The sequence below is a fragment of the Ambystoma mexicanum genome, chromosome 6p (genome assembly GCF_040938575.1).
Source record: "Ambystoma mexicanum isolate Mex_15411 chromosome 6p, UKY_AmexF1_1, whole genome shotgun sequence".
Lineage (NCBI taxonomy): Eukaryota > Metazoa > Chordata > Amphibia > Caudata > Ambystomatidae > Ambystoma > Ambystoma mexicanum.
The window spans coordinates 1,031,935,233-1,031,950,662 of record NC_090935.1 but is presented as its reverse complement, the minus strand read 5'-3'; the positions used below and the strand labels follow the sequence as shown (position 1 = coordinate 1,031,950,662).

The following is a 15,430-nucleotide window of genomic DNA, read 5'->3' as shown; positions in this document are numbered from 1 at the left end:
GTCATCGCCGCCGCCGCCGTCCGTCCCCATCGCTGTATCCGTCGCCGTATCCTCTCTAGGGTCCGGCGAGGGGGATGAGGGGTCCACAGGCCTCGCGGGCACGAAGGGCGGAGAGGGGTGGACACTCCTCAGCTTGTTCAGAGGGTTTCCTGACGGGCCCAGTTCTGGATCCTCCGTCGGGGCCCGTGGTAATCTCGTCCTTATCTCGGTACATAAGGATTGGATCGCCAACAAAATGGCCGGCGAGCTATCCTGGGGCTCGGGTAATGGCTGCGACCGACGTGATGGCCGCTCCACTGGGCCCTCTTTGTCGCCATCTTCGATCACGTCAGCAGGGACCGCCCCCTGGGATCGAACCTTCTCGAACCTCTCGTTGAGGCCTATGAACCTCTCATTGAGGCCCTTCTCGGTTTCCACCAGCTCTTCCTCAGAGGCTGATTCTGAGCCTGTAATGGCCACCGGCCCCCCCACCCCTCTTTTTCCACCGGGGACTTCACGGGGGTCTTAACGATGGGCTGGAAAGAGGATTCTCTCCGCGGTGGCAGGGATACTCTGGGTCCAGAGGCCGATTCCACTGGCGTAGTCTCATGCGGCTTTGCCAGGGTCGCAGCGACCACTTCGATAGAGGCTTTTGCCGGCTGGATCAAATCTCTCACCACCTTAGGTGCGTCCTGGGCCTTCGCCTTGGGGGGAGGGTCAGCGCCTCGCTCCCCCCTTCAAGATCGACCGGGGCCTCTCCAGCAGCTTACCCGGGTTCTCAAACTTCCTCTTCCCCGAACCAGAGCGCTGGCTCGTGGTTCAACGTGCCGGGGAACTCGCGCCCTGCCTGGCAGCCGAAGAGCCCGACCTTTCAGCGCCCCTGGTGCCCGCGGACTTGCAGTGCTTGGCCTTCTGTTGGGCCCCCGTCGCCGGGGCGCCCTCACAGGTCTTATAAGCCGGCTCAGACTTTTTCTTCGCCTTCTCACCTGCTGTGCGCTTCTCCAGCCAGGCGGCGAGGAGGCAACGACAATCTTGTTTTGTCCGTTCCGAAAGGTTCTTTCAGAACACACAGTCCTTCTCCATGTGCGTCTTGTCCTCATGAAGGCAGTAGAGACATCGCGAATGCTCTTCCTCCTTGAAAACTTTTTGTAATCCGCATCCAGGGCAGCACCTGAACAGCTTGGATCCGGGCGTCGAGCTTCCCTTGTCCTGGGCCATGTCCGTTGAGGTAGGCCGCAGATCTTCCGGAATCCTCCAAGAAGCGTAAACTCGACGAAAACTTCACTCATGAGGGGCGTAGAAGAATTCCGAAACGGGTCCCCGTTATCGGAAGTAGAAACGGTGGAGCTTGAGGCTCGATTAAACTGAAAAAATTAGAAAATCTCCTGAAAAAGCGCGAAAACTCAGCAAAAACTTGAGAGCTAAAGCACGAGGACTCCCAACACTTGAGCGTGCGGTAAAAATATGAGGATGGCTGCCAGAGGGGGGGGGGGGCAGTCATTGGCTGGGGGCAGTATGATCCAGAGATCAGTGATTGGTTACTACTAAGAAAGCCAGTTCAGAAACAAAACTGATACTGATTTTTTCTTTACCGAGGATTCCCAGCCTGACGACAGGGAATATTCATGAGCATGTGAATCCATGCCAGACCCCATGCTGGAGAAATCAGTCTCTAATTGTGCAATTAATACATGTGCATACTGTAGAGCCATTCGAGTACCTTTGGCAGTCCCCATCATTTGGAGCTAAGCAGTACCAAATTTGAAATAGTTGCGGGTGAAAATGAATTCGATGCACTTGCCTATAGTGTCAGCAAGTGGGTTTTGATCATAAAGAGCATACTTACACATGCCTCAGTGCCATCGATGTGGGGAACGTTTGTGTAGAGTGACTCTACATCCATGGTTGCCAGTAATGTACCCCTTGGGAAGGGTCCTATATTATCCAGTCTGTTGAGTAGATCAGTGGTGTCTTGGATGTAAATTGAGTAATCTCACCAGTGGCTTCCAAGATGCTCTCGACCCAAGGAGAGATGCTCAGTCAGCGTGCCCGACCCAGAGAGGATTAGGCGTTCAGGGTGGTTTTCTTTGTGTATTTTGAGGAGCATGTTTAAAGTGACAGGTATTGTGTTAACTTGTACTAGGCCACAAAGGTGTTCCTGGAAGTAATATGGGATTTGATGATCTGGCTGAGTTCTCTTTTATATTGTTTCTTTGGGTCTTCCTACAACTTTTTGTAATATCTTGTGTCAGAAATATGCCTGTGCGCCTCCTGCAAGTAGTCACAGGTGTTCATTATGACAACTGTGCCTCCTTTGTCTGTTGCTTTCATTGTAATGCTCTTGATGCTGTTCAGAGATTGCATAGCCCCTCTTTCTGGAGGAGTCGGGTGATGGGAGTGTTTAATGCGTTTGTCCAGTATGGGTGATGTTGCTCTATATCTGAAGGTTCTAATGTATCGACCCGGTTTTGCGTTGCGCCCAATGTTCGGAGTCCAGTTGGAATTTTGTTTTTGGGCTTTGAAATAGAACTGGTCAGCGATCTTGAGGCCTTCAGATGACTCAGATTGACAGCCAGGACAGGAATTAAATTGTCAACAACTGGGACACAACAGTTGTTGACAATTTAATTGCAGCCCTGGCTGTCATCCGGTTTGTGTAAAACGTGAGCACCCTGGACAGCACTGAATGTTCTGCCTGTGTAGGGGTATATTCTGATAGGTTGTTGGAGCAGGACTACTTTCTCTGTCCCCATATTGTCAGGAGCTGCTGCAGTGTTTTTAACTGTGTCTCAATGCTTCAAGCTTCTTCCTATTGTTGTTTAGAAGAGTTTTCTGGAGCCTTTTTGTGATCAAGTGGAGTTAGTTCAATGTATGTTTGTGCAGTGCCTCTGTGTCGAGGATAGTTTTAACCTGTTCTTGTGTTGTCCTCCTATGGTTGTATCAGACACTAATAAGGTTCTTTTGTAACCTTTCTGATGCATATATTTGTTGAGAAAATCTTGTGTTGTAAATTGAAGCAAGAGGGTTTTTGATTATACATAACGCACACTTTCGAATGTATCAGATCTTTCCCTATCGTCAATATATTTAAGCAATACATTTCAGCTCTATGAGTAAAGAAACTGAACCTCGGAGTGTTCTACTTTTGGTTTCCAATATCTCTCAAAGCTGCTCTCTTTAGGCCAAGTGGATAGTTCAATGCTCAGCTCTAAAAATGGTCTTTTTATGATACACACACAAGCATATGTAAACTTAAACACAGCAGCTACAGTGCATCGCTAGGTGATGTGATGATTCACTAGGCATCGTCACTTCTTCCCAAAGGGGACTCTTTCCCATGAGGCTAGGGAGGTGCGGCCATTGCCCAATAGTTCCTCTAGGGGTGGTGTAATGCGGGAGGACTCCCCCTCTGGGGATAAGGACAACCACCTTGTGTACAACCTGTTGTACAAAATCACCCCCCTGCATTACTCCATTCCCCCATTTCAAACCACTATATTGAGAGGAGGCCAATGTATTTTTGCAGTACCAAGGGTACAGCTAAAACAGAAAATACTAGGACGAAGAAGGGAACAAACATGAGGAATAGTGACTGCTTGTACTGGGACAAGGTGGCTCACAGGTGGCATGAGACCATTGACAATAGGGGTTGACGATACGCTGGGGCGGAGTAAGCCCTATAAAGTGGAAAGAGAAGGGCCGAGTCTTCCCTGCTGGTCAGAGAACACAGGAGTTTCGAAGTCTGCACTCGACCCGAAGAGCAAGCTCTGCAGAAGACACCAGTGAGGGGCTGAGTGTGTCCGACAGGTCCTGCGTCGGCAGGACCAAGCCTAATAGGAAACAGGCGAGGCAGTGGCACAACCTTCAGGAGGATGTGGACTGTGCAGTCCCCGAACGGTGCTGAGACAGTAAGGAGGCACAACACGCAGAGCTGCCGCAGAAGCAGTAATGAAGCAGACAGCTGCAGAAAGAAGACCAATCCCAGTCCATGGGTAGACCAGCGAGGTGCAAGCAAGTCCCAGAAGGTGGGAAGCACGGGCTGACCAGTAGGGACGTATGAGAAGTAGGGAGGTCAAACTTTGGAGGAAACCATCCTAACAGACGTGGCAGGAATAAGCCTACTGATAATCAGAGAAGGGTCTGAGGCCCCATCATCAATGAAACAGGCATCCAAGGAAATCGTCCTTGTTGCAGTGGCAGAGATCAGTCAACTGGAATTCAGAGAAGGACTTGGGACATTGCTGATATAGTGGCAGAGTGTCAAGATAAAACCCACGTTGAAAAAGAACTCTAAAACCCAAGGAGAAGGGAGTCCTTCTCCTAGTGAGAAAATCCTTTCAAGTACACTGAAGAGACACTAAGGGAAGGGATTTATTCCCCCCCTGGCCTTGTTGTGAACTATATTGGGGAGTGCAGAGCAGTATCAGGAGAAGGGAGCCATTCTTCTGGCCCAGAAAGTTGACTGCACAAAGTGCTGGACCTACAAGCCAGGGGAAGTTAGTATTGCCCCAGGCATCCGTTAAAACATTTTGGGAACAGCACCCTTATACCAGGGGAATGGAGTCGTTCTCCTGGAGAAGGAACTTTGTTAGACTGCTACAAGCCAGGGGAAGGGAGTCATTCCTGGCACCTTGTTGCAAGAGAACCTTTTTGGGACCGCCAACCATATCCCAGGAGAAGGGAGTCATACTCCTGCAGAAGGAACCTTCTTGTTGGATTATTTTATTCTTTAGTTGTAGTGTAAGGGATAGCAGTAGGTTGTGACAGGACGGTGGACTTTCATTTGGACGGACATTCTGACAGATCCTTTACTATTAGGGTGAGGCAGGGAAACCCCTCGTGGAGATGATAGCAAGGGCTCTTTGAATATCAAAGTCTAAAGCAATAAACATGCCACCCTTGTACTAGCTTCCTTCAACGCCTTTACAGAGACAAATGCTCTTTTTCCTTTATTTTCGGAGCCAGTATATCAGTTTAAAAACACTACTGCACTTTTCAATGACTATACTTTCACTTTTTGCCATTTTAGGTCATTTTACATTTTAAAAAAGGGAAAGTGCTGGCAGAGCAGTTTGAACCGAGCTCCCATGGCTATACCTTTTTCAAATCAAGTGTCCAAAACACTACCACGCTTATCATCACTCAGGTTACGAAACATGTAGTAAGACTTCTGGATGGCATTGAGAGCAATTATATACACTCTAACCATTAGAAATTGGGTACGACTAACATGCATTCAGACATTTAAATATGAACATTCTTTTCACATTGCAGATATATCAATTGCATTGTTGTACGACGGGTGAATATGGAATTACAGAACAATGAATAACGGCCTTCAACTCTGCATTTAGGTAAAAAGAAAAACCTTACCAGGATTGTCTTCCATTATGTTGAGAGCTTCAATAGCAGCAGATGCAAGTAAGGGAGGCAAAGAGGCAGAAAAGCAGTAACCTTGGCCAGACAGGCGCTGATGGCGAAAAAAAAATTCAGAAGAAAGGTATGTTAGAGTAAAAGCCTTATTCTCTAAAAGTTACTTTTAATAGTCTTTCGGGGTGCATTGGGCCAGTGCTGACAAACAATGAGGATTCCTGCTATTTTTTACTGAATTGGGAACCAGGTCTTTAAGAGCTGTTAACACTTTGTACCACAAACTTATCTCCCTGTAACACCCTTATATACTTGCCCTGGATGCATTTTGCACATCTTGCTCAGTTCGTTTAGTTTATTATTTATAAAGCGCACCTAACCCCGAGGTAACTGTTGACACTGATATCAGAAGCACGCAAACCATTACCCAATGCAATTATAGACTGTCTGTGTTGGTAATGCACCAATCACCTAAGCGTTATCCTTATTAAACTGTGTAGACCATACATTATGCTTGCCGTTTAATTAAACTAAAACTGCAATAAGGGGAGACCACAGGGCACGCAGCAAAGATGACCATGTAATAATCGGCTCCGCTCTGCTTAATATTGAGCGCTATGCTGTGAGAAACCGTAGAATAAACGGTTGAGAAACCGTAGAATAAAAGATCCACTCGTTGGATGAGCTGTACAAGAATATCCCCACGGGAGGTGATTTTACCGGACAGGGATAGGCTTGCCAATGCAGAGTTGCTGGCGCACAGATCGGAAAAGCATTGGCGGAGTGAGTGGAAGGGAGCCCACTTGCAGGTGAGACATAATCAGACCACAGCCGTGGGGGGAAAATTGCACGACAGATGGCAACGGGGAAAGGGAGGAGGTGAAAGCAAACATGGCTCACTGGGCCTACCACAGTGTGCAGTGCTTGTTCGGAAGCAGAGTGGCTGTCTTGGGAGCCCAGAAGAGTGGGGGACCTGCAGATATCCTCCCTAGAGTCCTTCTTGCCCCCACCCCCAAAAAAGAGTTGTGGCAGCTGGAGGCAGCCAGAGCGGCAGTGCGTTCTGCAGAGGAACAGAGGAGAGGCTGTCGAGCCTGCAATGGTGACAGTCAGCGGATTGCTGGTGTGCGCACAGGTTTCCGTGGGACTATGATGATGGGGAGAACATGGAAGGTAGCAATTTGGAGATGGATCCATGAGCCTCCCCATGCCTCAAGGGGACTAGTGGGTCCCTGTGTTCGCGGCCACATGCTTGGACTGGATCGACAACCTGGCAGGCTGTTGGGCCGAATGGGAGTCTGTATACAATTTTGAAGAGGCCAATGAGGGGGCGGTATCCCCCGCTGGTGGCGCCAAATGTCATTGCCACCAATTGATGAATGCTACAGCAGACTCCGAAAAGGGGGAAGAGGTTCCTATAAAAGGGACTGAAGACCATGTTTCAAGGACACTGGAAGCCAGTGTAACGCTCACCTGATTCCCGTAGAGGCGCCGGTCTTGACTGGGCGTATACCGTATCTTCAAAGGTGATGTGTAACACACGGATGGCTCTTTGGGCTGGACCTCTGTGCACTGTATGTCTGGCTCGAAGGGTAAGATGTCTTAGGTAAGTGAACGCCGTGCTCTCCATCTGCCTCGAGGCAGGGTGCTGTAACCAGTTTCTTCACTGGATAAGGGGAGCAGGCCTCTTGACTTCAGAGGACTGCTGTCCGTCGTTTACTGCACGAACGGTAAGTTTCGAGTAATTCTAATGTCTTTAAAGTCTTTAGTAATGATGTCTCTTGTTTTGCAGGGTTCCGGCGATGGCGGATGGCGGGCTGAAGTGAGTTGAAGATGGAGCCCGTGTGATGAATAGAAGCGCCTGGAAGCACGTAAGTAAGCGCTTGTTGCCTGCTTCACGATGCGCTCTAACTGTCTTTTTATTTTGCAGGTACAAGTTCGGGGCGGCTGCAGGGTGCCGGAATACCCACTGGGTTAGATGTGGAAAGGAGTAATGGCACGTGAGTATTAAAGTTCCCCAATGTCTTTAAACGCACCTTGTTTTGTCTTTCAGATGCGGGATGCAGCGCCGAAGGCCTCCGGAGCGTGCGAAGAGTTGGTAAGCTTTTGTCTTTCAGATGCCGGAATGCAGTGTGAAGACCTCCGGAGCGCACGAAGAGTAGGTAAGCCTTTGTCTTTCAGATGCCGGAATGCAGCGCGAGGCGTTGGTGACAGCCGATGGACCAGGTAAGTGAAGAGCTGTCACTGAAGACCGTAATGCTAACCTGTTCTTTCTTGTCTTTATAGGTGTTGCTGAAGACTGGATTCAGGATGGTAAGCCTTTTTCCTTAGGCCCAGGATCAGATGCAGAAGACACGATGAGCGTTCTGCTGCTGAGGATGCAGAATAACGCAAAGCAAGATTCATCCATCGGGTGTGGTTTAAATAGCCTCCTGTAGTGCTTAAGTGTCTCCTTCCACAGCCACGCCTAGGTAAGAAAAGAGTTCCTGCTTTCCAGAAGAGTTCCAGTGTTCTGAATCTAGGGAGTGGCTCCTGCCCCACCCAACAGGAAAAGTAGTTCCAAACAGAAGAGGATCAGAGACTCAACTGGCAGGCAAGTAAGCAGCATGGTCTGCTGCAGGTAAGTCCACCCAAGCATTATGAGCCCGGCGCTTCCAGCGCTGGGACTGGGCATATTTATGAGCCTGGTGCCACTGGCGCCAGGACTGGGTCCAAAAGGTCCCAATTGGGACTGGTTGGCACTCGGAACCTGGGTTATGGATCTGCTTCCAAGGGAGTTGGGAAAACCCTGACCTTTTGGAAGCAGAGATCATGACAGCCAGGGAAGGTTAGAAGGCCAGGCAGGATATCCTGTCGCTGCAGGAATACAGAGCTGTTGACAAAATGTTGAGCGCAGAGGAGCTTGCCCGCCTGCATGTGGTGGGCACCAGGGAATACAAAGAGCTTGCCACCAAAGAGGCCATAATAAAAGAAATGAAGGCACTTCAGAGGGTTGGGAGGGACAAATAGACCTCCATAGATGACCTACGAGGTAGGGTAGAGGTAATGGAGGACAAATTTGAAGGACTCACTGTATATATGTTCAGTAAAAGATACAATGCCAAGCTGATTGAGAAAGAAGTTAGAGAAGCAAACAAGCTTTTGTAAGTGGACAATCTGGAAATCAGAGAAAGAACAATTAACGGAAACTCTGCCTGAAGGAAATGAAGAGGGAAATGTCCAACTATGTGGGGAAGAAAAGGTCAAAAAGATAGTGAATGCCCTGTAAAGGGAGGTGGGAGGAAAGGGCATAAATATTGATACAGCGCACAGGGGTGGTGTGCGCTGAAGTGGAGGACCAAGATCAGTCATTGTAAAGTTCTATCATTATGGAGCTAAGGTGGAGGTGCTGACCAGGGCGAAGCAGCGCAAATAATTCCAATTTGAGTGTGACCTGCTAAGTATTTACTAAGACCCATCAACTCTTATACTCACCAGAAGGAGAGAATGCCGTCAACTTACTATGTGGCTTAAGGCAAGGGAATTTAGCTAACAGTGGGCCTAATCTTTTGCACCGATATTTCAAATTAGCAAAGAGAACTTACGGATAACAGGGCACAAGTGCGCACCAACATCTTTCTAATAATGGCAAAGAAGAGGCAACTTTGGAGAGCAACAATGACTTGTGGAGGAAGAGCGATCCCATGAGGACCCACACCAAGGAGAAAAACAACTGGCAGCAGGACATTCTTTTGACTAGGCACTCCTTCCTCCAAAAAGTGATGAGGGGGAAACCCATCTTCTGAATGTTTCCGGCCAAGTGTGGGGTATATACCACACAACAGGTGTGGACTTGCCAATCAAGAAGGGGTGGTATTGCGAACATCAGGGAGTTGTGTGCTGAACCTAGTGGTCCAGTACCGAATGTGTGTCTAATGTTTTAAATGTTTCTTGTTCTTAGTTTGGATGTTGGTAATGGGAGGGAGGGTAGTGGGGGGCATGGGGAGGAGCAAGGTGCGGGAACCGAACAGGCAGGACATGATGTTTGCAGAATGCTTGAGTCAGGTGGTGATGTACAGAATATTTGGGATATCGAAATAGGGGAGTGCAATGCCAAAGGATAAACTTTACAAGCACGCAGAGGGTACATAAGAATGGGGGGACTCAATGCCAAAGAATACATTCACCAACTAAAATGGCCCTCGTGGACAGGGAATTTAGAAATATGGGTCTGGATTATGTAGGGGTGTTGAAGAAGGATGCCGACACAAGGGTGGCATTGAAGAAAAGAAACCATCACTATCCATATTTTTAAAGAGCAGTGTACGAAAAGAAGTAGTGGAACTATATTTCCCTGCTGGCTTGCCCCTGCTCCCCACAAACTCCATTGTCATGCCCCCTCCCACAAGCAATCCAAACCCCCAAACAAACACCTCCTATTTAAGGGAATGTTCAGTGCAGTGCACTGAAGTACAAGTTTGAACTTCTTCCTACACTTATTTTAAAACTATACCATTCCGGAACAGTTTCTTTTAAAAATAAAAGCATAGGAACGGTACACTTTAAAAAATATATATATATTTGTTTTACTTAGAGGAGCACTGCTCCCGCCCACTTTGACCACTGTCTAAGAGGAGTTTTCCTGCCTCAAACTAATTGTAAAGAATCGGTCAGAATGTCTATCACAATCAAACTCCACCATCCTGTGTCAAACTACCTCTATCTCTTACACTACAACTAACGACGAAGTCAACAGAAAATGTCCTTCTCCAGGAGAATGACTCCCCTTTCATTGTAGCTGGGTGGTATTCCCAGAAATGTTCTTTGGCAAAAAGGGCGCCAAGAGGAATGACTCCCTTCCCCTGGCTTGTGGTTACAACAAACCTTTGTAGCAGTCAACTTTCAGAACCAGGTAATTACTCCCTTCTCCTGGCAGTGGTTCACTCACTCAAATATAGTTGATACCAAAGCCAGGTGGAAAGACTCCCTTACCCTGGGTGTCTTTGGATCCAAAAGGGATTTCAGTTTCTTCAACTTTCTGAACCAGGAGAATGACTCCCTTTTCCTGGTATTATCAAAGTCTCAAGTCTTCCGTGGGGCCTCAGTGGACTTTTCCCTACCACTGCGACAAGGATACTTTCCTCAGATACTTAATATACTTTTGTTGGGGTCCCAGACCCTTCTCTGATGACGAGTGGAACTGTTGCTTACAATGCAACAAGGAGGTTCTCTTCCGATGCTAGATTCACTTGGGTTAGGGTCCCAGACCCTTCTGTGGTGGTCAGTGGGCTTATTGCTGCCACTGCTACAAGAACATTCTCCTTGGATGCTTGATGTGCCCTTCCCAGCAGTTGGACTGTTACTACTGGATTGGCAGAGAGCCTCTCAGGCCTGCCTCTCATCCACCCATTTCCCCTCCGGTTCTCTCGCACTACCCATTACCTTCTTTGGGACTTCGGTATGCCACACGGCATCTAGGACTAGGGAGCGTCTCTGGCTCTTCAGGTTTTTCTCCTCTGCTTCTGCAGCAGTGCAGCAGCTCTGTGCTCTCCTGGACTGCTTGGCTTCCTCTTCGTGTCCACGCCAGCTGGACCCACAGAGCTCCCCCAGCACCCCGCCGGCATCCTTTGCTTTTCCTTTTCTCTGGTCAGCCGACAGGTTACAAAACTCCAGCTCTGGATGGTTTCCACACCTGCTGCCTCTTCTGGTTGGGCTTCACCAAGTCTTCAGTCCTTCTCTTCAAATACAATATTGCCAGTCCTGCCCAGGCAGATTGTCAAAGTCCTTTATTGTTCTTGATGGATTGATCTTCATGCATCCTCAGGGCCACCTCATATCAGTACTACCACAGTTCACAACAGTCATGTCTTCTGTGGTCTTCTTCACCCTGGTACTTTCTGCTGTGGTTGTTTCTCCTACACTACAGAAATACATGGATCAACTCTCAAGGAAGTTGTCTGGCATGGAAGGGGGAGAGGGGAGAGGGTAGGTTGAGAGGTGTAATGTTGGCCAACAGGCTATTACCCTAGGCAATCATCCTTATCCCAAGAGCGGAAGTCCCTCCCCTTGAGGTCCTCCCGCATTATACCAACCATAGGGCGACTATTGGGCATCGTTCACACCTCTCTAGCCTCATTGAAAGGGCTCCCCCCCTTTGGGGAGAAGTGACTCTACCTTGCAAATCGTCACAGTATACTCCGTCTGCAGGAAACTAGATAAAGGGAGGGGGGAAAGACTGCCGAATTGCAGGTGCTCTAGTGGGTCAGACAGTCTGGTCCTCCGGGCCCTCAAAAAGAGGTGGGTGAGGGATCATTTTTCATAAGGCCTTAGCATTTAAGGTGTTGAAAATAACCAGGTCCATGAAAGGTGCAGGGGACTCAGAGGGAAAATAGAACCACAGTGATTTCGTTTTTAGAAACTTTGTCCCTAGTTTGGGAAAGAAACAGCCTTCTGTCAACAAACGACGGGATCAGATGGTTGGTGTAGCCAAGTGCTTACTCATAGCCGGAAGGGACTTCAATTTGGCAGCTGACCAAAGCAGAGATTGGCTTTCACTTAGGAAGGCAAGGAATATATGCACATCACCCAGGAGCAGGGGGGAAAGGAGGGAGCAGCTTGGCAAGATCCTCAATACGCAGGGGTTGGTGGACATCTGGAGATTGAAGAACCCAGAGGCGAAGGGACTCACCTTCTACTCAGCCCCACATGACGCGTACACTAGGATTATTTGTTGTTAGGTAAATTAACAAAGGAGAGGACTTTGAGCCGTATAATAAAGCCAGTGGGATGGACAGATGACGATTTAGTAGTCAGCCTTCGTATAAAGAGATTATGCTTGGAGTTATCCAATGAGAGATTATTTCAAACTGCATTATACAGGGAAGCTTAACATAAGTAAGGAATGGGAAGCAGCAAAGGATAATGGAGGGGCATACTCATACACGAGGGGTCAGGAAGAAGAGGGAGAGGGCCTTTCAGGAGGGAACTCGGATGACTTAGTTGCACTGGAGGAAGTGGTGAAGGGAACTGGTGAAGCTTGCAGGACACCCTACTAGTACTGAGACAGTAGAGACAGGAATTTAAATCCTTGGCGATGGGTGAAGCAATTAGGAAACATTTCTCAAACATGCAGACTCAATGCTGGCATCGCGGCTTACAATGCAAACAAGGATGAGATTGGTGGATGAGAAGGGAGGAAAACAGAAAGGTCAATTCGATCACTCTGCGCTGGCTGCTTCAAGAGGTTCTTGACAAACCTTTATGAGAAGGAGAGGTGTAAGTCTACTAAATGGGCAAGGCAGTACCTGAATAAGCTTGTTCTCACCAGAATAACTGCTGAGGAAATGATTCAGCTACCATCACAGATTACGGGTGATGAGATTAAAGAGGCTATTGGCAGAATGCCAGCAGAAAGGCCCCGGATGAAGACAGATGAACGATTGGGTTATATAAAAAATATGCTTAAGTAGTGATGACATATAGGCAATAATATTTTGGAACAGGGGGAGGGCCCCACCCCCCACCCCACCCTTGTTCTTTCAGGGGCTGATCTCCATGATCTACAGTTCCCAAACCAGCACTTCTGTCTGCATTCACCATGCACTTGCCAAGAGCTGGACGTTTATTTATTTTATGTTATTATTTATTATCCCATGTACTGCACTGCCCCCATCCCTCACACTTCTTTTTCCCCCTTCCCTTGCGCGATCTGAATGACACCTGGCCTAGTAAGATTGTTGTCCGTCTTCCCTGTTCCCCCTCCCTTGCCTCGTCGCGCCTTGAAACACTTGTGTATAGGTGCGTTATAAATGTCATATCATGATACATAAGGAAGGTTAAGACTCGGCAGAGTATAAGTCTTATAGTCCAATATCCCACTTGAATGTGGATGCAAAGATCTTTACTAGGAAACTTAGCTCTATGTTCGAGACTCTGAAGACTAGATTAGTGAATTCGAATCAGGTAGGGTTTTATTCCTGGGCAACATGGTGCAGACAAGCTGCGGAAGAGGCTCAACCTAATAGCTGGCCAGTCGGAAAAGAAGAGATCTAGTACTTCTGGAGCATGATGCTGGGAAAGCTTTTGACCGGTGTGATGAATCCAATTAAGTCTTCACTGATCTTCCCGGTGTGAACAACCTCCCATGTGGCCAGGGGACGGTAGCCACTACCTGATCCTGACACTGAGGGGCAGCTATACTCGTATCCTCAGGAGGATCACATGGGACGAGACAGCCTCCGGGGAGATGTTATGGCTTCATTGGATGTGACATAGTATCCCCCATTTGCCCATGAATAAGACCTCTTGATACCCAATACCCTAATCACCTATTGCCATACATCCCCACGCCCTTTTAGGGAAAATAGAGAAACCTTTTTTCAAGATCCCTATAGGCCAAACTTCCATCCCTAGTCTAAAATGTAACTACCTCTTCCAGTTCGGATTATCCACCACATAGAACTGGCTCATCATTCAGAACTGTTGAAAGTGATTTTTCCAAGTAATCTGGATCAATCAACAATGGACTCCTTTTCCCACATTCACCCACATACTGGGACGAGGAAGAATGAAAAACAATGCAGAGCACAAGGAGCCGCAAGCTCAATGAGCGTTCTAGTTGTTTACGGAACTCACCTGTGCGCGGGACATGTAAAGATGGAAGGCAAACTCTTCGAGCCTGCTGCTGTTTGGGAGAAGTAGTCTCACTTCTTTGCAAGGTTTGTGCAGCTTGGAAGCACAAACCGGTGTGGCAAAGCAGAGCGGCTTGCCAGCAAGGTAGCAGAGAAAAATGCTGTGAGGACAGGATGTACCGCAGACATGCCAGGGCCCAGTTGAAGACTCCTGGGCGTTCAGCAACCGAAGAAAGCACCGTTTCACCTACCGGGACCTGGATCGAGACCAACATGCAGAGGCAAATCCATGAGAGAGACAGGAATGACGCAAGAGCAGTCCAGAGTGGAAAGCAAGTGGCACACCTTTGCTGCGTAAGCGCAAACGGGTCAGAGAATGCCAAGCAGAACAGGTGAGGCAACCAAGGCATAGTGGGGCCACCGGGGTGTTTCGGCGACCACGCTAAGTACAACCTACAGCAATTACAGCTGCAGAAACAGAGATAATAAAGACACTGATTGAATACCAAGAACGCATATTACAAATAAGGGCCCCTGACAAATATGAGTGTTTGGGATGCAAATATGTGGGGAACCCAAATCGAATGATGTATCAAGGAGATGTATTATACCAAAAAGGGGTATATGCAACTGTGGAAGTCAACGAGGGACCACATGTAAATATAAGTAGTCCTGGCAGGCGAGCAAAACAGGCAGTTCCAAGTGTGTGAATATACAGGAAGCCCTGGTAGGAAAGTACACAGGGCAATCACAAGTGCATGAGAAGTCCTGGCAGGGGAGTACCAGGCAGTTGCAAATCTACAAGAAGTCCCAAGAAAAGATATAGAACTGGGTTTGCTGAACAAGAAGATACTTTTGAAAGAAGTGGAACCCCACGGCTAAGCAGCTTTGTAAATAACAGTATTGTTGTGGGCCAAGAAAGACACAAAGAAAGGTTAGACCAAGAATCACTTGTATTAACTAAGAATCCAGGGGACGAGAAACCACCCTCTGGAACCAATGCTCTTTGACCTTGGAGAACTTATGTGAGAGCTATTCATTTTTCCTTTACAAACTCTTTATACGATTACCTAAGGTTAGAGACATTGTGAGGGTCAGAATTAAACTTTTGGGCACAAGGACAGTTTTGATTTTGACATCCACAGAGCCTTAGTTTTTGGTTTTAGGTAAGTAAATTCTTCTTAGAGCAGAGTCTGAGAGGCCTTTTCCCATCTGTGTTTTCAATAAAAAGTCTTTAACCAAAAACATGGCTAACTTGTGTCAGAGTTATATTAATAACTTCGCACCGGGTAGACTGGGGAGTTTTATACAGGGTATTGAAAAAATATGGATTTGGAAAGAGGATCCTAAATGGGTTAACAGACTGATGCTTGTACCGGATGACAGTGATGTCATCAATGAAATTTGTGATGTCATCTTTGATGTCCTGGGTGTTAGTCTTAGCAGTGCACGGTGGTGGCGCGAGTTATGGTTGC

The 15,430-nt window shown here is 47.8% G+C and overlaps 1 protein-coding gene across 1 annotated transcript in view; it reads right to left on the bottom strand.

The window, feature by feature from the left end:
- The window catches only part of SPTLC1 (serine palmitoyltransferase long chain base subunit 1), a 1,178,456-nt gene that overhangs the window by 323,036 nt on the left and 839,990 nt on the right, over window positions 1-15,430 (bottom strand). Inside the window, exon 11 of the mRNA XM_069625635.1 lies at window positions 5,353-5,449. Within this exon, the coding sequence (XP_069481736.1) occupies window positions 5,353-5,449 (97 nt within the window). The remainder of the gene's footprint in view (window positions 1-5,352; window positions 5,450-15,430) is intronic.